Source organism: Callospermophilus lateralis, chromosome 2 (assembly GCF_048772815.1).
Source record: "Callospermophilus lateralis isolate mCalLat2 chromosome 2, mCalLat2.hap1, whole genome shotgun sequence".
Classification (NCBI taxonomy): Eukaryota; Metazoa; Chordata; class Mammalia; order Rodentia; family Sciuridae; genus Callospermophilus; species Callospermophilus lateralis.
This window is the reverse complement of record NC_135306.1, coordinates 154359274-154386439: the sequence shown is the minus strand read 5'-3', so window position 1 is coordinate 154386439 and position 27166 is coordinate 154359274. Positions and strand designations below refer to the sequence as shown.

General features: G+C 37.0%; 2 protein-coding genes across 2 annotated transcripts; both read right to left on the bottom strand.

The window, feature by feature from the left end:
* Positions 1-12506: 12506 nt before the first annotated feature.
* On the bottom strand, positions 12507-13448 carry LOC143391423 (olfactory receptor 52E5). Its single transcript, XM_076844126.1, has one exon. It carries the CDS (start codon positions 13446-13448, stop codon positions 12507-12509), a length of 942 nt encoding a protein of 313 aa, XP_076700241.1.
* A 10002-nt stretch (positions 13449-23450) lies between these two features.
* Positions 23451-24394, bottom strand: LOC143391422 (olfactory receptor 52E4-like). Its single transcript, XM_076844124.1, is given in 2 exon segments — positions 23451-24010; positions 24013-24394. Coding segments are annotated over 2 exon segments (942 nt in total).
* Between the last annotated feature and the right edge of the window lie 2772 nt (positions 24395-27166).

Sequence of the window (27166 nt, the reverse complement as noted above, 5' to 3'; positions counted from 1 at the left end):
ATTTGCTTTTCAAATTTACACTTTTATTCTTAATTGGTAAATCATGACTGTGTGTGTTCATATTTTACAATGGGATATTTTTCCTGTATGTGTACATTATGGAATGATTACATCAAGTAATTAACATAGCCATCACCTTATATAAACCCTTTTGTCATCATAGTTCCATTTCCCCACCCAACTACTAACCACAGCTTCTGGGAACTATTCTACTTTCTACTTCAAACAATTCTAATCCCTAACAATTTTACTTCTCCTTCACTTCCTCCTCCTGTGCCCCTCCCTTTCCCTTCATCTCTTCCTTCCTTTTTGTTGGTACTGGGGATTTAATCCAGGGGTGCTTCACCACTGAGCCACATCCTTAGCCCTTTTTATTTTTTATGTTGAGACAGGCTTAGGGCCTCACCAAACTGATAAAGCTAGCTTCAAACTTCAAATCCTCCTCACTTAGCCTCCCAAGTTGCTGGGATTACAAGCACCATCACAGCTGGCACAAGTTTATCTTTATATTATTTGCTTGGATAAAATCCCCTAAAGTTTTCATATGCACAAATTTTTCCATATCCTAATTTTTAACTCTTTAACTTATCCTAGTATGACTTTGGCTTACCCATTCCCAAAGTCAATTATTCTTTCCAAAAAAATTAGACATAACTTCCAAGGAGCTTAATCCATAAAAAATACTTACCATTTTATTTGATCTGTCAGCAGAGTAACATTATGAATCGATTTTCTTGACTTCTTTCAGAAACAGTTCCATCTTGGTTTCCTTTTCTCTCTCATATTTATGTAGATTTTAAATGTAGGAGATCATCTGCACCAGATGCTATTTCCCCTCTTTTTCTCGCTCTCCTCACTTGCTAGGGAATCAGTGTCAATAGCATCAAATCTCCTGAGCTATTCTTGGTTGGTAGGCTTTTTATTGCATCTTCTATTTCATTGCTTGAAATTGATCTGTTTAAATTGTGTATCTCCTCCTCATTCAGTTTGGGTAGATCATATGTCTCTAGAAATTTGTCAATGTCTTTGAGATTTTCTATTTTATTGGCGTATAACATTTCCAAATAGTTTCTAATTGTCTTCTGTATTTCAACAATGTCCCTTGTGATATTTCCTTTTTCATCAAGAATTTTAGTAATTTGGGGCTGGGGTAGTGGCTCAGTGGTAAACCAGTTGCCTAGCATGTGTGAGGCACCTGGGTTTGAGCCTCAGCACCACATAAAAATAAATAAAGATTAAAAAATAGTTTTAGTAATTTGAGTTTTCTCTCCTCTTCATTATCATGGCTAAAGGTTTATCAACCAAAGAACAAACTTTTCATTTGGTCAATTCTTTCAATTGTCCCATTTGTTTCAACTTCATTGAGTTCAGCTCTGATTTTAATTAGTTCTTGTCTTCTACTTTATTTGGTGTTGATAGGTGCTTCTTGTTGCTTTGAGATATAATGTTAGGTCATTTGTTTGTTAACTTTTTATTCTTTTCATTTATGAGGTTATTGCAATAAACTTTCCTCTTAGTACCACCTTCAGAGTGTCCCAGAGATTTTGATATGTTGTATCAGTGTTCTCATTTACCTCTAAGAATTGTTTTTTAATTTTTGTATTTGCTGAGAGTTGCTTTGTGGCATAATTAATATGATCTATTTTAGAGAAGGATCCATGTGATGTTGAAAAGAAAGTGTATCCTCTGGCCAATGGATGAAAAACTCTATATATGTCCATTAAGTCTAAATCATTGATTGTATTAATTAGTTCTATCATTTCTTTGTTTAGTTTTTGTTTGGAAAATCTAACCAGTGGTGAGAACGGTATTTTAAACTCACCCAATATTATTATGTTGTGGTCTATTTGATTCTTAAAATTGAGAAGGATTTTTTTATGTACATAAATGTTCCATTGTTTGGAGCATAATTATTTATGATTGTTATGTCTTGTTGATGTATGATTCTCTTAAGCAGTATGAAATGTCCTTCTTTACCCCTTTTAACTAACTTTGGTTTGAAGTCCACTTTATCTGATATGAGGATGAAAACCCCTGCTTGTTTACTCAGTTTATGTGAGTGATGTTTTTTCCCATCCTTTCACCTTCAGTCTGTGGAGGTCTTTTCATTGAGATGAGTCTCTTGAAGGCAACATATTGTTGGGTCTCTTTTTAAAATCCAATCTGCCAGTCTATGTCTTTTGATTGATGACTCTAGGCCATTGACATTCAGGGTTATTATTGAGATATGATTTATATTCCTGATTGTTTTGGTTTATTTTTGTTTTTTAACTTGACTTGTTTTCTCCATTGATTGGGTTTTCCTTTAGTGTAGTTCACAACTTGTGGCAGTATATCCAGGCCATTGTTATTTGTCTGTTTATCCATAATGCCATGCTAGTTGGGTTACTCCTATTACATTAAACAGTGCAGAGGACTGAGATAATGTGATTTATTATGGGCTTGATTTACTCAATTTATGCTTTCAAAAGAATTGTTGGGTACTTTCAAAAACTTAAGAAAAAAATTACTTAGGAAGCACTTTGGGGACAAATGAGATTCTCAATTTGTATCTATAAATTTTTCCTGTTTTCTTTTTCATAGCCACATAAACTATCATATCTGCAATTTAACTCTCACAGTACGCCTAGTAGAGCCTGACATAAAAGGGGCACAGATAAATGTCCCTAGTTCCCATGCAATTTGCATTATGAGATTTTAGTTGAATTTATTTTGATTTAATTAGAGATTTTGCATTTATTATATACTAAAAATAAAGTTAACTTCCAATTTTCTAAGAGGTCACTTTTATTTGGAAAAATGGACCCTACCACATAATTGCCCCCCCCCATCTGCTTCTTAGATGGATCTTCATATTTGGAGAATAGCTAATCTCTGTAAGAAACAAGTTTAGAGTGAATGAGCAATTTCACACAGTTACAAGGGAGCACTAAGTGTCATTGAACAAGTGGAAATCTGGTGATTGTAATGGTGCAGGGGTGCTAGAGCCCACCTTTTCAGCCTTCCATACCTTTTTCATGCTCCTTTTTTAAATCTTGAATCTAATGATCCATATACTGTTTCTCATCCTCCAGACAGTAGTTCAATATTGCTTCTTTTTATTTAGTCTTTTCCCTGGCATTCCATTAGGTGCCAGTGTCACAAATTAAATAAGAAACACTCTTACTGTGAAGGAATAAAACTAAAATGATTCTGGAGGCTGATGTGTACTAATGAGAACAAACTACATGAACAACAATAATTATATGTGCAAGAGCGATGGCTAACTCTGACCTGAGGGATAGGCTGGAGAAAAAAAATTGTACATAAATTTGTTAAGGAGATCCCAAAGAATGCTGCAGCTTGGCAAAAGTATTAGTCTGGCCTTTCAAATCATATAGTCCTTTGTACTTAAGTCTGTTTACCGGAACAGAAATCTCTATTAAGGTGTTATTTTGTGGATTCAGAACTCTTTTCCATTGAATATTTAAGAACTGTCCTGTTTCTTTTTCATTAGGCTCACCAATATAACATAAAATTATATAATTATTTTTGGAACCCTTACTATTTCCTGGGAAGTGTGTTCAAATATTCTAGAACTTTATAACATTTAATCATCAATATCTAGTAAAATATATCTTATTATCAAGGATTATCAAATATATCTTATAAATAAGGAACTGAGAGCTCAAGATCCAGATTGGTAGGCAACCATGCTGTACTGTTCTAATCCTAATCCCACTTTACACAGAAGGTTGGATACAATTAATTTCCAGAACCCCTTCAGTCTTGCAAATAATTCCATGAAAATGTGCTTGCCCATCAATCTTACAAAGAAGGAAATATACTTCAACCATGATGTAACTAATCATTTAAAAAATGGAATCTTTTAAAGAAGGGATAGTTTGAGGTGGATTCAGGGTGACAAGGAAGTTGTAATTATACTGTAGACCCCAAACTGTGTGATATTGACACATTACTAGAGGCATACCTTTTTCAAGAGATTCAAATAGTACATTTGTCCAGTTATGTATTTCTTTTTCCCCTAAATGCCATTCCAATCCTGTCAGCTAGTTCATCTCAGATTCTTCTCATTTGGGAGACTTTTAGTGATACTGGCTGCTGTACGTGGAGGGAGGATGGACATTCCTTCCCTGGTCTCCCCATTTCACCTCTGCTTCCCCAAGACAGTCTGACAAATGTAGCTTTCCTGCCTGATACTTAGAAAATCTCCCAATTCTTTTTCTCTTGCTAATAATAGAGTATATTAACAATGACTTTCACAAGTCCAAAAATCAATTTTAAACAAAGTGTTTCATTTGTGACTCACAATGCTCTGAAGTAGGTAGGGTAAGTTCACTGCTTTAGCCATCTGTCTTTCACTGTGCAAGTTCAGATTCAGTGATATTATGCTTTTTCTATGGTTTAACTGATAGGATTCAAATGTGTAAGAAATAGAAGTCCAAGTCAAATGGAAGGACTGGGAATTCAGCCATATTTGTGGAGAATCTTGGGGAAGAAATATGTGGGATTGTTGTTGTTGTTGTTGTTTTGTCCCTTAATTATTTTTAGCCTAGCATGGCATTTCTGAAGGCAAAATAAGAAATACAAGTTTATTTTGTCTCCCATTCATTCAATTCTCCTTTCTCTGAACATTTCTGCATGTTCTTCACTCATAAGTCATCTAAAAAGCTCTGAATGACTTACTCAGCCCTAGAAGCAAAGCACTTGTCCTTTTGCCTCCCCTCCTCTTTTGATCTTGGTTTGCAATCTGGATTGGTAGGCAACCATGCTGTACTATTCTAATCCTAATCCCACTTTACACAGAGGTTGGATATAATTAATTTCCAGAACCCCTTTAGGCCTTTCCAATAATTCCATGAAAATATGCTTGCCCATCAATCTTATAAAAAATGAAATATGCTTTACCCGGGATGTCACTAATCATTTGCAAGAGGCCGAACTGGTGACGAGGACTAAGATCTTGTGTTTTCTGTTTCCAGCCAGGGACAGCATGAGGAAGCCATGGAAGCTGAAAGTCTAAAATCAAATCAAAGTTCTTGAAGCCCAAGTCCTTCCCCAGGCTGCATGACAGGCCCACAGCATGGCACCAGGGAAGCCTTGTTTTAAGAAGTGGAAACGTTGTTGGAGGGATCACCTAGTTGGATAAAACTCAGGCATGGAAGGCATCTCTACACATGTAGTTCCAGATACTATTGAGTGAAGATAGTGATAGGTAGCTCCTTGCTTTTCTGAGTACAATTTTATGATTTTGGCAGTAATAGCTTTTACCAATTGATTGGGTTATGCTGAAATTTGCTCAACTACTAGTTTCTTACTGCCACCCAGCTGTGGTCTTTGTCCCCTGCCTCTGAAATTACATAGACCAAATGTAATTTCTACTCAATGCTCAAAGATTTTTACAGGCAGATTCTTTTTCTTACAACCCCTAAATTTCTATATTTGTAGCTGAAATCTCCAAATTTTCTTAACTGGGTTCCAGATGATGCACTTCCTAGTTCTTCTACCTGCTATTAATCTCCTTTGGACAAATTCCAGCTTTTATATTTCTGGTGCTACAAAGTTTCTAGAGGTGGACAAATAGAGAAGGTCCCAGAGCACAGACCCCCACTTGTGCCTCCTAACCTGATGAGGAGATGGTCTGTATTTCTCCCTTTTCAGACTACTTCAGCAGTACTGACTCAGGAAAGAAAAACAGATTGAGATAGGTGTCTTGTCTTCTGGTTAAACTCAGTACAGCATCCTGTACCAAGAGTCACTTACAGAAGAGATGAAGCATGTGGTCAGGTTCACAGGAATTGAGGCTCTGGTTGGTTCCAGAGGTATCTGCACATAATTATACTCTAGATGCTCAGGGACACTACCTTTTTTGAACTTCTCAATTCCCCTTCCCCTGGGTCTAAAAGGTCCTCCTAGGTTAGGCAGGTGGATGAAAAAATAAAGTGATTTTCTTTCTTTCTGAATGCTCTCCTGGTAATTTAGCCCGATACTGTGCAACAGGTGGTCTCCTGGGTACAAAGTTTATTTACTCATCTATGTATATTCATGCTCATTTACATGTGCACATTCAGCACCTTTTGCATATTCAAAATACTCCTTCAGAAGTTCTCTAGGCTTCTGGCACATGCTTATTAGATAGGTACAGCCTATTCAATTCAATAAATCAAAGTTAACTCCTCATGGCATTTATCATGGATCATTAAAAATGCCATAAAAATTATAATGTATGCTACAATTTATTCGGCAGGAAACTTTCAATGTAATGATGCAAATCCAACTTTTTTTCTTTATGCAGTAATAATCTACCCTTGATTCCATCAATCTACTTTTTCATCTTTGGAAGTTTTCCTTGTCTTCTGAATGTCTTCTATGACTCTACTTAGTGTTTTTGAATATATGGGATTCAGTTTTAATGACTAAATGTTTTTGTTTTCTAATTTGCTAATTTTGACCAATTAATTTCCTTCCTCATCCTATTTGTGGTTGTATTTTCTACTTACGTTCATTTCTAGAAAATTTTTATTATATATCACACATTTTAGATTTTGCTTAGATACTATATTTAATTTAGTTTTAATTCTGCAAATATTCTTAATCTTTTCTCTGAATGCATGTAAGTTACTTGGAAACAATTTGACATTTTGGGACTCTGTTAGCACAAACCAGAACAAATTTTGGTCTAGAACTAGTTTTGATTCAGAACTGAAGAAAGATTCCTTTGAGTATTCTGATTGAAGCCTCATGAATTATGTTTTTTTTTTTTTCATTTTCTGACTGGTAGAATGGCTATTCTTTAGGCCCATGTGAGAGCTGAATACTCTCTTTTTTAATCCTTTGGGTACAGTAGTTTCTCCCCTTACCTCATGTAGCTTCCTCATTTGTTACACTCATCACTGGATGATCCTTTGCAGATTGTGACCATTCTCTCTGTGTGCAGCTCTTTCTTCGCCAGAACTCTGCCCTGTTAACTGTAGCTTTATTCTTCTTTATATACTTCCAACTAGATCTCTTCAATTCAGGGACTCCACTGAATTCCACCTGGGGTCCATCCCTCTTCCCTCATGGTAGCCTGGGAACTGGGTCAAGGCAGCAAACTGGAGCAACTGTATCACTTGTTTCCCATACTGCAGGGTTCCTGTTCTCACTTGCATGATGTCTGGTGTATTAGAACCATTACTTAATATATCTCACTCAGTTTTGATTGCTCTTTTGTTTCCAGTTATCAATGTGAATTCAGTTCCTCTTACTCCATCTTAGCTAGAAGCTGAAGTCTATGGGAATTTTAAACTTTACCTTTTATCACCACTTGTTTTGGCTGATATAAAAAGATGATCGCCCAAAGTAGCAAGCCAGTCAGGTTACCATATCTTGTGTGATTTCATTATCTTGAATCTGGAAATGGGTTTATTGTAACTGATTCAGTGAGTGTAATCCCTGCTCTGACACCAGCCTTCTGCTCTGTACATATTCTTCCAAGACAATCTGGTTCTATACTATTGAGCCTCCTTCAGAGAAACAAGGACTATAGTTTGGGCATCCAAAGCTCCTTCTTCCTTCAGCTTCTGCTGTTTCTGGGGTGAGGTGGGGATCAGGAGTTTACAGTGAACATCTACCCCACTTCATCCTCATGTCCTTTCCTCTCCGTCTTTTGCCTTTTTAATCCTCTTCATCCTAGTTGCTTAATTTCTCCCAGTCACATTCTTTCACCTTCTTCGGTTTCTTCTGTTTTCCCACAATTTTTTTTAAAAACAATGTGTTAAGGAGAGTCTGAGTTGATCACCTTGCACCATGTAACCCTGAGTTACATTCTAGGACCCCAGGGCATCTACTGTAGATGGAGTGCCCAATATGGCTTCTTTACTTACATTTCTGGCTCCTGGGTTGGAATGGCTCAAACACAGCAGAATGGCTAGGCATAGGCCTTTCTCTGAGCCTTCTCCATAGGACTAACTTGGGATCTCTCATAGCAGAGCTTCCTCAGGGTAGTTGGACAATTTTCTGGTCAAGGGCTCTTCTCTACTTGCTTTCAAACCTGATCCTCAGCCTTCAACCACAAGCTTTCCCAGTTGCAAGCCAAGCTCTCATCACACCACAACCCCTGTTCTAGGCAGGTGTCTAACATCATAGTGGTAACTTGATGTCTTCATATCCCCATGTTGCCAAACTCTGTCAGGCAAAAATGTTCCTTAATGTGGGGAGGGGAAGGGGGAAATGAAAGGACAGCAGAATAAAATAGACATTATTATTGCTGTGGGTATATACGTGACTACATGACCAATATAATTCTGCAACCTGTACACTCAGAAAAATGAGAAATTATATCCCATCTGATTCAAGATATGTCAAGATCATTGTACTGTCATGTGTAACTAATTAAAACAAATTAAAAAAAAAAGATTGCAACTGAAAAAAAAATGTTTCTGAATCTGATTCAATATTCTATACTCTGCTTCTCAGAAAGGAGAACTGATGTTTAAATTCAGCTGCTTCTGCTTCTCCAGAGAAAGGTAGACTTGCTGGCCCTGAAGAGGCTGAAGAATCAGGAGTCCAGCATTTTCTTATTCTCAGGGGAGAAATCTCTCCTCTATGCTCTTAGCTCTTGATGTCTTATCCTTCACAAGGCAGAGTCACTATTGCCACTGAAGGTGTTAGGGAGAGTCTGAGTTGATCACCTTGCACCAGTTGAATGAGGAAGACGTGATACTTAGGAAATAAAAGTAGTGATTGTTTGCACACAAGCAAAACCTGAAGTCAAGAAGGTTCTAGTGCAAATGCCTGTGGGCACCAAGTTCCAATTTTCCAGAAAGGTACTGATAAAGAGTAGGCACATTGCATACAAATGCAACCATGTGTCCTCCTACACTGATAGCTCATAGTAATTATAATACACTCCAAAAAGCTTCTTAATTTTTCTGTATCTAGGGAAAAAACCACTTCAGTGAAATTTTCAGGGAGTCCTATTCTTGTTCTTTTGACACATTCTTTTTTTTTTTAAAGCAAGCAAAAAAAATTATTGCAAGAGCAAAAGTAACAAAGTAACAGAATTTTGGTAGGGAGTTGTAAACTTGTTCTTTTTATGGACCTTGGGTTTTCCTCCCTTTTTAAACCCTTCCCTCTTCCCACTATGCTCATTATCCCTCATATCCACATGTGTATCTTAAGTCATTTTATTGGATCCCAACTTGTGTGTGCATCCAGAAAGATTGCTTATTCTTAACTTTATCATAATTTACTCCATTAGTACCTGCAGGTAAAATATATCTCTGAACTTGTGGTAATGATTTCTTTTTTCTGACTAGTCTCCTTCCTTGTAACCAAGGATCCAAGGCTAGAATTTGGGCAGGACAGAATTTTGCTTCCATGTCTGCCACTTGACAAATTGCATAAATTATTAAAATATTATATTTCTAATTTGTTTATTTACTGGAAGAAAAAAATATGAGCATGTTTGTAAAGCCCTTAGAGGTTCTTGTTGGAGGTTCAATGTTGTTGTGTTATTTTTATTATTATTACTACTAAACCCAAAAACTAGGCTTCTCAGTATGTTTTTGGGGAAAATGCTAATGAGCAATAACTAAATGTATGCTGCTACTCAACTTGGAGCCTATTATACAAAACTGCCCATGGATATTAATCTCAAATCAGTGCCCAGTCTTTGGAGCACATGTACATATAATTGCTGGTTTTGTGTTAATTTTATAAAAAATAATTTCCTTGGCTCAGAGCATCTTAAAAAAATTGTTGCCTATGGGCCTCTATAGCCGAGGTTCATTTCCTGTGGACTATTGGCTAGCTTCTTGAAATTATCCCTTAATTCCCCTCAAAGTCAACTCTGCACATATTGGGTAGCTAACTTTTAAATTCAGACATTCCACAGTCTGTCCAGCTGTTTTCATTTGGTTTTGTAATAGGGAAAAACTTAATTTTAAACAATTCGTATAAAAATCAAAACCACCATGAAATATTATCTCACTCCAATTAGAATGACAAATAGACAGCAGAGAAGGAAAATCTGATAACTCATTTGATGGGACCATACATTAGTAGAGCCATTATAGAAAACAGTATGGAAATTCTTCAGAAAATTACCACAGGATACAGTAATTCTCACAACTGCATACATATCCAAAGGTGAGGAAATCTGTATGTTGAAGAGATATTTGGACTCATATGTTTATTGCAGTAGTATTCACAATATCCAAGGTATGAATAAAACGAATTGTTCATTGGTGAGTGGATGGACAGAGCAAAGGTGTTATAAATACACAAAGGAATGTTATTCGGCCATTAAAATCATGACATCCTGTCATTGGCAGCAATTTGAGGACACCCATTAAATGAAATAAACCCAGGTGCAGAAAGACAAATACCATATACTCTTCCTTAAATGTGAAGATAAAAACATTGACCTAATAGAAATAGAGAGTAGAATAGTGGTTAGCAGAGTCTGGGAAGGGTGGAGGATAGGGGGAGATAGAGGATAATTAAAAGGTACAAGTGTCCAATTGTACAGAAGGTATAATGTCTCATGATCTCTGGCACAGTAAGTAACTATGGCTGACAGCAAGTAATTGTATATTTCAAAATAGCTAGTAGAGAGGGTATTGAATGTTCCCAACACAAAAGAAATGATAAATAAGATTTTGGATATATCAGTCTGATCTGATCATTAGAAAATCTACACATGTATGAAATATCACACTGTACTCCAAAAATATCTATAATTATAAGGTGGTAATTAATTTAAAAGTTAATTAAAATATATACAAGCAAATTGATGTCAAATTTATAATTTTATCTATATTCATATGTGGGGTTAACCTATGTATCTTTTTCTGTTGAAAAATTTTTCTCTATTTAAGTTCTTCTGTGTTTTTTTGTTTTTTTTCTGGTTTAATTTTCTGATTTTGCCACAAGGATAATTTAATATTTGAAACTGAGTTTGCTAGTTTTTGAATTTTTCAGTTCTGTGGAACATTTAATATAGTATAGGAAACTCAATTTATGATATGTACATGTATGAATATGCCACGATGAAACCCACTATTCAGAGTAATTCATATGTAACAATAAAAAAAAATTTTAAAAAGCTATATTGGCTTGATATTTATTTGGAAGGCAATTTGAAATGACTCTTTTGTCATCTTCATTTTTTGTTTTGTTATCATTTTAGTCTTTTGAGCTCTTTGTTCTGGTATTTCAAACTTTATATTTAGAAAATTAAGGGCTAAGGATCAGTGCTTGCCTGGTGTATGGGAAGTCCTGGGTTGGATCCCCAGCACTGGGGAAAAAAACAGATTTCCTGACCATTTTTTTCTTTGTGTCTTTGTTTCATTTCTTCAAATTTTGCTTTCTCCTCTTTCAGTTTACATCACTGTCACCTTAGCCCATTCTCTGTATATTTCTGCTCAATGCAACCTGAGTTTCAACCAGGGTCTTATTTCCAATTAGAAGTCAGTTTCATGTTTTTGCAGCTCCTAGAATACCCAACGAGTCAATGCTCTTATTTAGCTTCCACACCTTAGTGAGAATAACTTTATGCTCTTGCAGTAGCCACCATTGCACTCTCCCAAAGCTCATCTCAAGGAGGACTGTGAGGCAAAGGTTTTCTCTGATCCCTCAAGCCCAGATAGAGGCCATTAAACTAGTCAGGGCTTCAGTCCTCCTGACTGGTGGTGTCTCTGAAGGTAAGGGCTGAGAGGACTACAAACAGGACCAATTGCGGGACTAGGGACTGTGCACTGGATCTGGATTTAGTAAGCTAAATCTAGAAGCAATGCCAGAAAGCACAACAACACTACCTTAGTATGTACTCTTTTTCCAAATCTTTTAATGTTTTACAAGCTGGAAGATTTTCGCTACAGTATTTTCAAGTTCCTAGTACTTAATTAATATTATTTTATAACATTTTATGGACAGGGATATTGATGTTCAAAGAGTTTTCACTGTAATTCTCTGGTCAAACTTCTAGATAAGTCCAGTACCTGAATGTATATGTATAATTTAAGACTGTCAGTTAATTTCTCTGGCCACTGTATTCTGGTTGGTTTACAAGAAATTCCACATCATTTTCCTACTCATAAACTTGACCTTGTGAATGTGAATGGATAGAATCTCCAGGTGGGAGGAAGTTGTTCAAGGTACTTGTTGCTGCAACAAGTTTTTGCAAAACCTCTTACTCCCTTCAGGAATTTTGAGATACCAATAGGTTTAAACATGAACATTATTTTGTACTCTTCATGGATCATAGTAGAGAGATGGTTGTGGAATCTCTGTGCTATGCCTTTCAATGGGTTTACTGGAGTTGTGGGCAATGGAGGGACACATAATGTGATTGGCTTGTATGGGAATGTCAGAGGAGTTAAAACAAAAATGTTCCTGCTATATATGATCTCATTATTGACTTACTGGGGAAGTTTAACACAAATATTTCCAGTGTTTACTTCTGGTGTGATCTCATTATTTCCTGATTGGACTACTGTGGAAGATACTCCTGGGGATAAATGTCAATGGCTTTTAGGATGAAGCATCATTAGTACTCGCTCTCGTATCTGTTTTGTCCTGACCCCATATATAACAGGGTTAAGGGCAGGGGGAACAACCACATACAGATTTGCCAAAAGTATGTGGATATAGTGAGGGACATTGTGGCCAAAGCGATGTGTCATGAAGGAAAAGAGGGCTGGCAGGTAGAAGGCCAACATGACACAGACATGGGAGCCACAGGTGCTGAGTGCCTTCATCCGGGTATCCCAGGATGGGAGATGGAAGACTGCTTGGAGAATTTGAATATATGAAAATCCGATCACTGAAAGGTCAATGAATCCCACTGAGAAAGCAATGAAGCCATAAATAACATTGACCCTAATACTGGCACAAGCTAACTTTGCCAAACCCATGTGTTCACAGTAGGTATGGGGGATAATCCTGACACCACAGAAAGGCAATCTCAGGATAAGAAATATGAAAGGAGTCACAAACATCAAAGTCCTCACTATGATGACTATGCCCAGAATGGCTATCACCTTGTTGGTGAGGATCATAGTGTATCTTAGGGGGTTGCAGATGGCAATATAGCGATCTATGGCCATGACTGTCAGCACCACAGATTCCAGGCCAGTGCATATGTGGATAGTGTACATCTGTGTGATGCAGGCACCAAACACAATCTCTCTGAGATTGAACCAGAAAATACCTAGCATCTTGGGGATGGTGGCTGTGGACAACCCCAAATCAGTGCAGGCCAACATGGCCAGAAAGTAAAACATTGGTTGATGGAGGCTGCGTTCAGTCTGAATCACAAACAAGATAATGATGTTCCCCAGCAGGGCTATCAGATATACTGCAAAGAAAGGAAAGCCGATCCACACGTGCACATCTTCCAACCCTGGGATACCTATCAGAAGAAAGGAGGAAGGGTGGAACTGTGTGCTGTTCATCTGAAGCATGTTGGTGGGAATTGGTTATAGACACATTTCTGACAGAAGATCTCTTGCTTCCAGTGAGAGACCCTGACTTCTGTCATAGCATGTTGCCTATTTCTTGGAGAAATGGAACGTCCATTCTTTAATTCCATAACACAGCAGAGGAGACCTAGAAAGGGAATATCAGGAACAATTAACAGATACATTTGCTTTGAAATATTCACCTCATCTGTAGAAAATCTGTGTGTAAATTTTGTAAAAATAACAACAATCCTGAACTTTCCATCTCTTTTGTCCCTTCAGTCTCTAAGGAAGACACTGCATATGATATTAAATTAGCAAATACTCACTGTTGATTATAATTACTAATGAGGATGTAAAGAATAACTGAGATTGTGTGTGTGTGTGTGTGTGTGTGTGTGTGTGTGTAAAATATCATCAGATTGTGATACTGTGATTGAGGCGGAGATAATAACCCAACCTGTCTGGTGGTTTGAGCAATAATATTTTCTTGCAAAGTATTCCTGAGAAATTAAGAAGATGCTATCTGGGAGAAAATTCAGAAAAAGTGGAGGATTGAACAACTGATACTTAGATCTGAACTTGTGATGGAATTACAACATTTAGATGCAACTGGGGGTTCTTATATAATTTCAAGAAAACAATGCTCCTTCCTACAACTAAAAAATCGTGCCCTTCACCACATTACATTCCTTAGCTGAACAAAAAACACTGGATTCACCCAGATAGTTTTCAGAGCCTTTTATACTTTATTGTTTTTCATGCCATGTTATGTAAATGGGCAATCCCTTCATACTACCTGGGAAGTGGCAGTGGCAATGTCTGTGTCTTTTTTAAAGTGAGAGCAAGATCAAGGCTAAATACTTGCCTCAACCTGAGAACAATCTAGTTTATATTAATTCTGTAGCAAGTTTCTGATATAGTGATGGGAAATAATAAGTCTAAGTTGGCTGCAGTCTAGTTTACTATAATAATTGAAGATGTCTGGTGCCTTGTGTACTACTTATGTTGTAATTTCCCCTATGGCATGGAGGCAAGCTGTAAAATGATGTGGTGCTTAGGTGCACATGAGTCTAGGTAGGACATTATTAGAAACTTGTATTGTTTCCATAAATTGTTAAACTAGTTTTGGTGTTAGAATTTGAATTTGCTCACTAACATCGTCACATTGAATTAACTCCCAATAACCTCAGTAACCTTTTCATAATCAAACTCCGCAAATGAAAAATTTCTAGTAATTCTCTTATCAATGAAAAAAAAAATTTCTAGGTTTAATGTCTAAGGTAGCCTTTCTCATCTGTTGGATGATGAAATAGTTTTTTTTTTCTTTTTAAATCAAATTCATTACAGAAGCAAGTGAAATCTTCATCTTCTGGGGTTGCAAACTATAGCCCTGGGCTTCATCAGCTGCTTACAAAATAACTTTCACGTATTAACATCTTATTTAATAAACGTCATTTCAAGTTGATCATCTCCACTTTGAAACCATTCCTCTTCCTTTTTCCTCAACCTACTTAATGGTGTGATACACACATTGTCCCAGGAAAGAAACCCTGGAGACATCCTCAGTACTTTCCTCTTCTCTACATTCCCTCACTCTTCAGTTCTAAACACTCATCTCTTCATTCAAGTCCACCTAAATACTAGATAATCACTGGGTATACAGTATCAATACTCAAGGTGCTAGACAGACTGGTCCTGCTCTTGTGGGTCAAATAGGTTAGTGAGGAGGACCAATACTGATCAGATCATTTAAGTAAAGTGGCAACTGGATTACAAAGAGGAGTTGCTGTACACTAGGGGCTTAACTAACCTGGTCATTACTTTTGGGGAATGAATTCTTGAGGAGCTTTGGCTAAATTGACAGCAGAAGGATGAGAATAGATGCATGGAAGGGTGAGTCAGGGAGAAAAAAAAATTCTAGTTTATGGAAAAGAATGGGAAAAGATTTGAGTGGTGAGGAATGACAAGGCAAAGATGAAGGAATGGAAGGTCAGCGTGAACCTGGCTGAGAAAGAAGGCACAGAATTGATGAGATGAGAGGGGGTAGAAAACCAGAATGGAGGCTCTTGTGGTTATCCAAGAAGTTTTATCTTGTTAGGAACAATGGAAAAGAATGTAAGCTTTAAGCTTCAGTGTAACATGAATCAACTGCAATTCAAAAACCATAATCTGCTTGCACTGTCAAAAGTGTATTAAAGTCAGCATGCGTACATGTAGCCAAATCAGTTACAAGTTTATCACTGACATCAGATTGAAGATGACATTATATTGTACCCTGCTGCTAGTGATGGGGGTTGTCCAGAGCAGGTCAATTTAAAAATAATTTAGTAGTTCAATCAGTTTTTCTTTCCTCTCACTGATACCGAGTTAACAAGGTATCCTTTACCATAACTCCCCTCTAATTCATTTCTTTTCACCAAATGTCCTTCATATTTTTCCGTTTTGAAAAACATCTGATGGTTCAATATATTCACCTTAATTATTAATGAGATTAATTAATGAGATTGTGAAGCAGTGGTTCACATGCTATGAGAAGGGAGCAGGGAGAAGGACTCTGTGTGGGGCCAAGGGAAAGGGTTTGAGGATACGTATAGATACATCCTCAAAAATTTACATATGTATATATATGTTATATATATTTATATGTATATATATTTTAGAAATCCCATTGACTCCTTGTGATAGCACTTAGAATTAGTGGGTGGGGGTTGATGTTAATTTCACATGGATTTATTTATTATATTATTTTTAATATACAATATAGCTCTTGTGTCAAGATCCTAAAACCCTATAGATTGTGACATGCTCTAGCTGCTTCTAGTCACTTAAGTCTCCCACCTTCTATATTCAGAATTATCTGCAAACTTAACCACTACTACCATTTTCTGACCCCATCAGTTATATTACAGAAGTTCCCATAAGAGAAACATTTATAGCATGCTGTCGCAGGTGCTGTTCCAAATGCAGGTGTGCACAAGCCATTTAGTCAAAGTCCTCAAATTCATGGGACTTAAATCCTAGCATTGCAGTATTTTGCTTCCTGGTCTCAAGCAAGATTTCTGCTGTTATTAGAATCCACTTATTTATTAATATTCTTTCTAAAAGTTCCTTTGAAATTCTAAATATATGACAAATTCAGAATATTTAATAAGCTTAGAAACAGCAGGATAAAATAGAATAAAATAAAGTTCTACTAGGTCACTACTTCTCTGCAAACTGCCGCCATCATTGTGACCTCTACTAATGCAATAATTTTCACCTTTTATATACTTTGTACTTTTTTCTGTTTAATATGCACTTTCATGCATGTTGTCTAAGGTTTTCTCCATCATAACTTTCTGAGGCTCTCTCTTCCTTTCCCTTTCTGAACCTCTCTTCCCCTTTCAGATATTCAATTCCCCAGTTCAGCTATGTTGAACTCTTCCTAGTAACTGGCTTCCATCTTCAGAGGCAGAATATTTAATAACCTCTCTACCCAGGCTCTCAGGCTTCCCATCCCGCAACCCATCTGTTCTCCATTTTTTGGATATACGATAAACCTTCTCCTCCTGGAATGACTATTAAGAGCTTCTCTTCTGAGTGACAAAATGAAAGGATTTAGAGAGAAAAAAACTTTAATCATGCCAACTGGTACGTTACCATAAATGTTCTCATATAATAACATTTGTTCATATGTTTGTGTCTACACATATGCTCCTGTATTTGCTAAAACTGGATTGCTTGTTTGTCACTGTGCATGTTTTGCTGTGTGCTTCTGTGTAGTGTCTGCCTTGTGGCAATTGATCCAGATTATTCTCAACGTGACTCCTGTCTCTCTTCTTGCAGACCTTGGAAATGGCCCTCTACAGAAGCACTGGCTGATTCACTGGAGCTCTACCACCCATGGGATCACTTTGGTTACTGTCACTGGAGCCCTCGTTCAACAAAACCAGGGGAGCTGACTCACCTACCTCTGCCCAGCATCTGAGAAGTCATTCCTCAAGGACTGGATGCCACAGACTGCAAACTGATGTGATGATGTGACTGAGTTCTCACAAGCCAGGGCCAAGAAATTTGACAGCCACTCTAGTCCCCTGGGAAAAGCCTTCACAAGCAGGTGGTGTCTCTGGACCTGGGATAGAGGGTTTTCATATCCCCGAGGATAGAGCTCTGTTTTCTAGTCAGAGACTTCTGGTTCCCAGTTACTTGCTAACTGTGCAACCTCTAGTGAATATTCTCTCCTGAACAGGTCCCATAAGTCTAGTCAGGAATAGTAGAATAGTGGCCTCACACCAACACCTTAAATTCCAGTGTGTCACTCAATGAACAGTTACTTTTGGCAGAGAGGCAGCACAGGCAAAAACAGAGCACTGTAGGAAAACCCAGAAGCACCTCAAAGTCAACTCAGAAATATGCATAAGTGGCAGAAATATGATTCTAACTTGTTTCTAAACCTTGAAATATATATATATATTTCAAGGTTTATAACTGTAAGAATTATATTACATGATTTCCGTGAGCATTTAGTGACTCTCTCTGTTATTAATTTAAAGAAACACAAATATATATATATAGAATAAGTTTAGTGTACAGATTAAAAACAGGACACTTCGGATCCACTTAATTTGTTCTATGATTTTGATCTAGTTAATGTGTCATTCTATGCCCTACTTTTGGTTTTCTCACATGGAAAATGATAAAATATTATGTCAACTTGCAGGATTTATGTAATGATATAATAATGTAATTCTTACAAAGTTCTCAGAAACTATTAGGTACTTATTGATAAACACACACTGGCAATTTTTATAATTTTTAACAATCTTATCTTTGAAGTTAACACTTGGAAGTCAGAGACAGTTTATTGTTACTGTAACTTTAGACTTATTTTCTGTAATTTCATAGTTGATAAAACATTTCTTAACCTCTCTGCAACTCATGTTTCTCTGTAAAACACCCAGAAGTCATAAAAATGACAATATACATTTCCCATAATTTTTCTAACAAGTGAAAGAACACATGTGGCTAGAGTAGCAGTGTGTTTGAAAACAGATCCATACTCTTATTGAAATGAGCATCATTCTCATTACTTAATTGAAATAGAATTTATTGGTGTTCAAAACCAGATTAAATATCAGGTGGACCAATAGCAGTTACCTTTTAAGTTCACTAGATTGCTCATGTAAAGGACCCTCTTTTATTTGTTCAAGAAATGCATTTAGTTTGACCACTAGATGTCAGTAATGCTCATATGCCAATCTGAAGCTCCTTGATTAATTGAGTCTACATTTGTTGAATTTCTGCTTAGACAATATAATAATTAGATGTTAAATAAAATAAATATTAATAATAAATAGATAATAAATTAAAGCTAAATTAACAAAACCATTTTAGTCTTTTGAGGAATATTGATATGTAATCATCAAATCAACTATAGTTTTTAAACAAATAATGTGAAATTTTTTGTGATGTATCAGGCTAACTGCAAAATTTGAAGGTATTCTAGGCATATCTTTGCTTGAATATCTCCAAGATTAAAACAATCTTATCCTGAGGAAGCACTTGCAATACAGTAATATAAAGCAGGAAAGAGGAAGTACTGGGGATTGCAATGGATTAAACTATATTATATGCTTTTATGAATCTGTCAAAATGAACACTATTACTTTGAATAACTATGATGAACAAACAAATATAAAAGACATAGGTAACTTTTCCTGATTATTTAGATATTATTTATAAAGTTTGATAATATCACCATACATTATTATGTTCATTTGTTTAAATAACAACATTCATCAAAGCTTTAGAAAGTGCAATGTTTCCTTCAATATCTGTGAATATTCTAATAGGAAAGGATACCCTTAACATGTCAATTGTTTCTTCATGCCACTTTGGACCTTGTATAATTAATTCTATAAAATGTGTGAGAAATCTAGGAGTATAAGCAGGTAATATGTGTGGTGATTACAAGGTTTGTTTCATTTTTCCCATGTCAACCTCAATGCAAACATACTAGATTTGATTTCAAAGTGTATTAGTGTAAATGATTTTTTAAGTCAACATCATTTTAGTTAACTCTTGGATTATCTAAAATAATGCAAAACTATTCTAACAACTCAGAACAAAAAGGGACACAGTATCTAGTATTAGAAATAAAAATCCTGAAATAAAGAGCAAAGAAGTAATTGAAAAGGGAATATATAAAAACTCTGGTCTTCATGAATGTCTGTTTTCCTTCAGCTCTTCATGTATTTGGCCAGTGTGCTGTCTGTGACCTCCTTTGTCTCTCCATGTATACTCTGTACTCTGCTGAGGACTCAGGACTATGTCCTTCAGTGATAGTTTCCTTTGATTGACGGCATCAGGTTGGGTTCAGAAAAGGGAACATGCCAACAGGAGGGCAGCGGGAGACTGTGGGTTAAGATATTTGTTCTGGTCCTGCCTGCTCCCTCACTGCCAGTGTCCTTAGTGTCCCCATGGGCCTCACAATCAATCTCAATTCCTGACATTTAGGTTTTTCCATAATGTTCTCTTGGACTCTAGATTCCAGGAACCCCTGCCCCTCTTCCAGCAAGGAGCTATAAATATCCTACAATTACTGTCCCTAATGTCTCTTGTGGTTTCCCTAAAATGCTCACATACTTGGGCAAGTTTAAAGGGCTCAACTTGAATTTGTCAACTTTTTTTTTCCTGGAGACTTGATTAATACTGACAAATAATAATTAGATGTTAAATAAAATAAATAATAATAATAATATTAACCTTTTCCTGTAGATTCCTATATCTAAACTTAATTAATCAATCAATTAATTAAATTTTGGTGCTAATTAAAGTGATGCTTAGCCATTGAGCCATATCTCTAGTCCCTTTTTATTTTTTATTATGAGACAGGGTCTCACTAATTTGGTTTGGCCTCACTAAGTTGCTGAGGCTGGCTTTGAACTTGGGATACTCCTGCCTCAGTTTCACAAGCCACTAGAGTTACAGGCACGTGCCACCACGCCTGGCTCAAAGTTTCTTTTAGTGTTTCATTGGTGTTGGCCATAATACCAGGCTTAACCGTAGCATTCTTTTTTATTATTATTTAAATATGACAGCAGAATGCATTACAATTCTTATTACACATATAGAGCACAATTTTTCATATCTCTGGTTGTATAATAGTATATTCACACCAATTTGTGTCTTCATACCTGTACTGTGGATAATAATGATCATCACGTTCCACCATCATTTCTAAACCCCTGCCCCCTCCCTTCCCCTCCCACCCCTCTGCCCCATCTAGAGTTTATCTATTTCTCTCATGCTCCCTCTCAAATTGAATGATCATTTTTACAGTTCATGTTAATTTTTTGTTAGGAACTTTATAGCATAACTGTAGAAAAACATCTTTCAACCACTTGAACTATTTAGACCCTGGTTTTTGCATTTCTAGGTGATCTCTTTTAATGTTGACAATAATGCTTCTGTTCGAATAGTGCCACCAGCTGGAGTAGGGGGAGATGTGCTGTGGGGCAGGGTGGGATTAACATCCTCATCCATACACAGAGAGTCAATCAGGACATAGATTGAAAAGTACATGGTGGCATTGCAGAGTAATGATCTCAAAGACTTTGCAGTAGTCACTTCTGTTCAAATGCCTGACAGGTTATGTGGAAACTGCTGTGGTGTTGGAATGACCACTCTGAGTCCTGGTGCCCGGGTCATGGGATGGTAATGTCTTCTGTTCTCTCTGCCACCCTGAGCATTAAAGATAGAAGGCAGTGTTTGCTTTTGGACAACAGATGGGTGAGATACAACATACAGCCCTAATATATAGCTTGAGCCCAAAGTTCAACCATGAGACTTTGGTAAACCAGAATCCTGACTACATCTTAGGTCTGATCTAAGAATCACGTTCCACCATCCACACCATATTAGCACATCAACATCCTTATGGTGGCCTAATCTTGTGTGATTTCATGAAAGAAAACTATACTGTTCAGAGGAAATCTCGTCTGTTCACCAAATCACTCTCTTAAAACCAAGTCCAAGCCATGAGGCCCCAGGACAGCCCAATAGGTATAAATCACAGTGCTTCTTAGGGAAAATGGGTAACTCCACAAGCTGGTGATTATAGGAAGAAGATAGTAACAGGGTTCTCTGCAGAGGAGAATTGGACTTCTATGTTTGATTCAGGGTCAGGGCATACAACCCAGAGAGCCTTGTTGTTATCATGCACCAGATGTGGACTTCTAAAATTTTGAGGAAGCTACTCCAAAGCACAAAAAGTTTTCCTGACAAGAAAACCCAGATCAGGGACTCTGCTTAGCCTGGTCTAAGCATTTTCTTTCTTTTCCCCCTGGTGTACTAGGGATTGAATTCAATGCTTTGCTTATGCTAGACAGATTCTCTATCCTCTGCTATATCCCCAGGTGTAAATTTGGTATTGCAGTTTGATTATGAACCACTTCAGAGCCAGAATTACTATGTGCTTCAATCCACACTGTATGTACTATTATGTTTAAGCTTTTCCCATTTCCATGAATACATTTAACTGTAAAATTGCCTTACACATGCTACAGACTTCTTAATATCACTGAAAGAAGAAACCCTTTTATTTAGCATGTTTGTGTGTGTTACAGATATTGATCAGGATACTTACCACTCAGTATTGTGAACCACAGTGAGAAAGACAAGATCAAGTTCAGTCACTGTTTATTAGTGATCTGTTGGTCCCACACAGAAATTCTGGAGTATCGCTCTTCATTGTCAACACTAACTCTAGGCTACTTTCTGTTTCCCATTTTTCTAGATATCTCCACCTGAGGCCCATGGTGTGACCTCACACAGTTACATAGAATATTTTTTACTCAAATCTTCTATAAGAGTTAAGAATTTCTGGACAAAAGAATTTATCTGAATGATCTTCCTTCTCTAGTATGTGAAAATGATATTAAAAATGAGTGTGATATTATCTATTTTATGTACATTAGCGCTTGTGTTTCTTTGGACCTCAGCATTTTTACTCATAATATAATGGGGATGGATAAGGTTAAATGTATTTCCATCTTTAAAAATTGATGTTCCTTTTAAAATTTTAGAAATTTGAAGTGGAGGTAGTAAATCAATGACAACACATGGACAACAAAACAAAACAACAACAACAACAAAAAAAAAAAACCTCAAACCAAATTATAACCCATGCACAGAGACAGAAATTTCATAAGGGCTATGGGCTCTAGGAGGAATTGTATTAGCTGAGGTCAAGTTTAATGCCAAGAGTTACCCAAGTCCACAGGAACTAAATAGTGTTCCTCTTCTATCTTCTTGGTTATACCTACCCGATTTCCTAATAAACTTTTCTGGTAAGTTTTTGGGTATTTTACATATTGTCATGCAGCCATAGAAAATGTTTCCAATGTACCGGACATGAAGGACACTTCTGAGTTTTAAGCGAGAGTTCTATAGTCAGTCACAAATTTTAGTTCAGCGCTCCTTTGACTTATTTTAAAGCAAAGACACCATCCTCAGATCTAGAGTATGGAAAAAGGACTGAATATTGGAAATCAGAATAAGAATAAGACAGAACATTAAAATAAAAATAAATCAAAGACTTTAGAGATGAAGATAAAATTTGGTATCTCTGTAAAGGATAGAAAATTGGAGCATTAGTTTTCATCCAGATATTGCCATTAACCCATGGACTGAACCTTATTTCTTCATCTAAAATATTATTAGATCTGTTCTCCTCTAGGATCCAAGTTTATCGCATGAGAAAATATTTGGAGAGATAGAGAGAGTCCTACTTCAAGGCTACTGACACCTCCAGCATCTTCTCTATTAGTCTTTTTTACTTTTGTCCAGATATGGGAAGGAGATGAGGAGAACAGGCAGCAAAAGAAGTTTTGCTGTCACTACTAAACCACTTCCAATCAGAATGAAAGATGTAAAAGCAGGTGGTATAAAATATTTAAAATGGAGCTAAATTATTATAACTTGAATTGCATATAGATATGTTTACCCAAATTCTATATAGAATTATTCTTTTTTTACAAATTTCTTTACAACATGCTCTCGGATCTGCTTGGTCCTAACACCATAAATGACAGGGTTAAGGGCAGGCAGGATGACCACATATAGATTAGCCAAAAGAATATGGATGTACTGGGGAATGTTATGGCCAAAGCGATGAGTCATAAAAGAAAAAAAGGCTGGTGTGTAAAAGCACAGCATGACACACACATGGGAACCACAAGTATTGAGAGCCTTTAGTCGTGCATCTTGAGAGGGAAGACGGAAGACAGCTCGGAGGATAAGCACATAGGAAGAGGCAATCAGGATCACATCCACAATAATATTAGAAATCACCATAAGCCCATAGATTATGTTGACCTTGATGGGGGCACAGGCCAGTCGGGCAAGACCCATGTGCTCATGGTATGTATGAGGCATGATGTGATTCCCACAGAAGGGCAGCCGCAGAATGAGAAATACAAATGGGGTTACAAGAATTAAATTTCTTCCAATGACAACAGAGGATAGAAGGCTGATGGTTTTATTGGTGAGAATCGCCGTGTACTGGAGAGGATTGCAGATGCAACAAAGCGGTCATAAGCCATGACCACCAGCAAAACAGTCTCCATGCCAGTGAACATGTGGATGAAGAACATCTGAGCAAGGCAACCCCCAAAACTGATCTCTTGGAGACTGAACCAGAAGATGCCCAGCATTTTGGGGATGGTGGATGCAGACAGACCCAGATCAATCATGGACAACATGGCCAGGAAGTAGAACATAGGCTGATGAAGACTGTGCTCAGTCTTGATCACAAAGAGAATGGTGATGTTCCCCCCAAGGGAGGTCAGGTACACAATGCAGAAGGGGAAAGCAATCCAGATGTGTATGGTTTCCAGTCCTGGTATTCCTAGCAAGATAAAGAAGGGAGGATGGAACTGGGTGTTATTGATGGATGGCTTTATCATAGCAAGTGTCAACGAATTCCTATCAAGTACAAGCATCCTTGCTTTCATTAGAATCTTCTCTTTTCAAGGTCCTGGAGGGACAGGAAAACATCAATCAGTGTGCTGGATGGAATGATATGTGTTAATTTACAGATGTGTTAATTTACACACATCTGGGATTTGTTCCTTTCAGAGGTAATTGAACGTCACTCAACATGGATATTGTTCTGAGATCTCTCCGAGATATTATTGTCCATGGTTTTATTTTTTTCTAATCCATGAGTTCTTTGAGGAAATATTTTACAATGTAGTGTATGTTCACGTTTTATGCATTCCCTTCCATCCATTACCTTGAGGAAATCACCATATCCAATGTTTCTTGAATTGTTTAGAATTAAAAAGTCCAATCAGTAGAGTAGGGAAAGGGACCAGGGGAAAGAATGAGCCAGAAAGAGACAGGGGTGGTACTGGGGAATAAAATGGACTAAATTATACAGTTATATTGGGTACACATACAAATATGTAACAAAGAATCCCACTGTTACTAAAATTATAATGTACCAGTATAAGGAAAACAAAGAAAAAATTTTTTAAAAGGCTACAACAGGTGAAAAATAAAATAAAAATCCTAAATTACAATAAGAATTGCTGCTGTATACCATTATCAGTGTTTTGATTTGATATAAATTAAAGGATTTGCCTCAAGTATCTAATGTAATCACATGACAAAAGGAAGATCAATCAGATGTTTGACTTAGAATTTTCTTCATTTAAAATGTGCCTCCCTGACTAGTCTGTTTATTCTATGAGAGCATTGCTTTTTTTGTTTTTTAAAATTTTTCCTCATCTTATTGGATTTCTTAGTTTCCAATTTCATATCCCTGGTCTCCTTTGTTCTACAGTAACCTATCAGACATCTTTATAACATATCCATCAATGTATAATATCTAACATTATGATATGTCCTAAAATCATGCCTTCTTTTAGATATAAACAGATCATATATCTAACAAGTTTTGTTAATACTAAAATTAAATTATTGTTAAGGAATCTTCCTTGGTCCCTTAAATATAACAAAAAACTATCTTCGTTTAATCCTTTGTAGCCCCAGGATACTCCTAGTTTATGTCAGTACGAGTGTGTGTATGTGTGTGTGTGTGTGTGTGTGTGTGTGTGTGAGAGAGAGAGAGAGAGAGAGAGAGAGAGAGAGAGAGAGAGAGATACAGACACACATACACACGAGAGAGAGAGAGAGAGAGAGAGAGAGAGAGAGAGATTGAGGTGGGTGAATGGAGGAAGATATTATATCGTGCACGTTGCATACAACAGTTGTCCAGTAACTTTGCCAGGTAGTTACCCCATAGTAGAAATGTCTAGGCAAGGGAGTTAATAATCCCCTGTTCTATATGAGAAGGAAAGGAGTGTTTTTTAACCCCAGAGAAACTGGAGAGTATTGTACATGTTTGAGGGAAGGCATAATATTTTCCAGTGTTGAGGGGAAGATGCCAGGCTGAGAAACCAGAGAGAAGCTGCTTGTGCAACTTGGAATAGTCTGAGGAAATAGCTAGGGTGATAGGTCATGGAATTTCAGTCCAGAGTCAGTTCTATCTTCAGGGTGGAGATTTTCAGTATGACCCTTCAGTAGCAGAGGAAGAAGTTTCCAGGGGAGTGGCATAGGAGACCAGTCTTTCATGGCATATCCAGACACTTACCCTGTGGCAGTTTAGACCAGGGTGCTTGCCTCCTTCCTGATGCAGCTGTGAGCCACAAACAATGGCAGACAATGTGATCCAGAAGATTATTTCTGGAAGGCAAAGTGACACATTCATCCTGCTTTAGATGGGTACAAAGATTCCCAGCCCTGCAGTCCATTTCAAAATCCAGATTTATAATAGTTGAAGATCTTACCCTTCTACTGCCCACCAATGCTAAGATCACGGAGCCCATGGTGTCTTTTTCTCTGCTGACTAGTCCATTTCTCCGACTCTAGTATGCTATTAAGAGTATTGATACTTTGTACCCATTCAAACTTAAAATGGCTTAAATCTTGCTGTACCATTTGCTTTCTGGAAACCTTTAGACAAATTCCTTTCACCTTCTAGATTCATTTCTGCTCCCATAACAATGGAAACAATAAATCTAAGTAACATTGTTCATTTTTTTAATGGCTGATAAGATCAATGTAAATCAAGGAAGTAGCTCACAGAGTATTCCAAAATAGTATTCATATTATCAATGCCTGCCAATATTGTATTTTCTTTTAGCCCCAATGTTAACACAGTAAATCACTTGGTAGCAAAAATAACAGGCTTCTTTTTAAAAGGCCATCATTCATAATTACGTCATCTTTGACTCTCAGATGGTGTGTATGAAGGAGGTGGGAATGATGATTGTCACAGATGAGACCAAAGAGAGATTGTGGTTGGGCCAGGCATTTATACTTATCTTTAAATCTCTATTAATACTAACATAACCCAACTTTGCTCACTTTGAGGAGAACTGTGTTCTTTCTTTAATCTCCCAAACTCTGTGGGACCAAGGCAGTTGAGGAGGCTGGGTAATAATCTCTATTTAAACACTTTTTCTTTTTTTAGTACTGGGGATTGAATCCAGGGGTGCTTAAACACTGAGCCACATCCCAATATCATTTTATATTTTATTTTGAGACAGGGTCTTGATAAGTTGCTTAGAGCTTCACTAAGTTGCTGTGGATGGCTTTTAACTCATGATCCTCCTGCCTCAGCCTCCTGAGCTATTCGGATTACAGGTGTATAGTGCATGGTTTATTTCTGC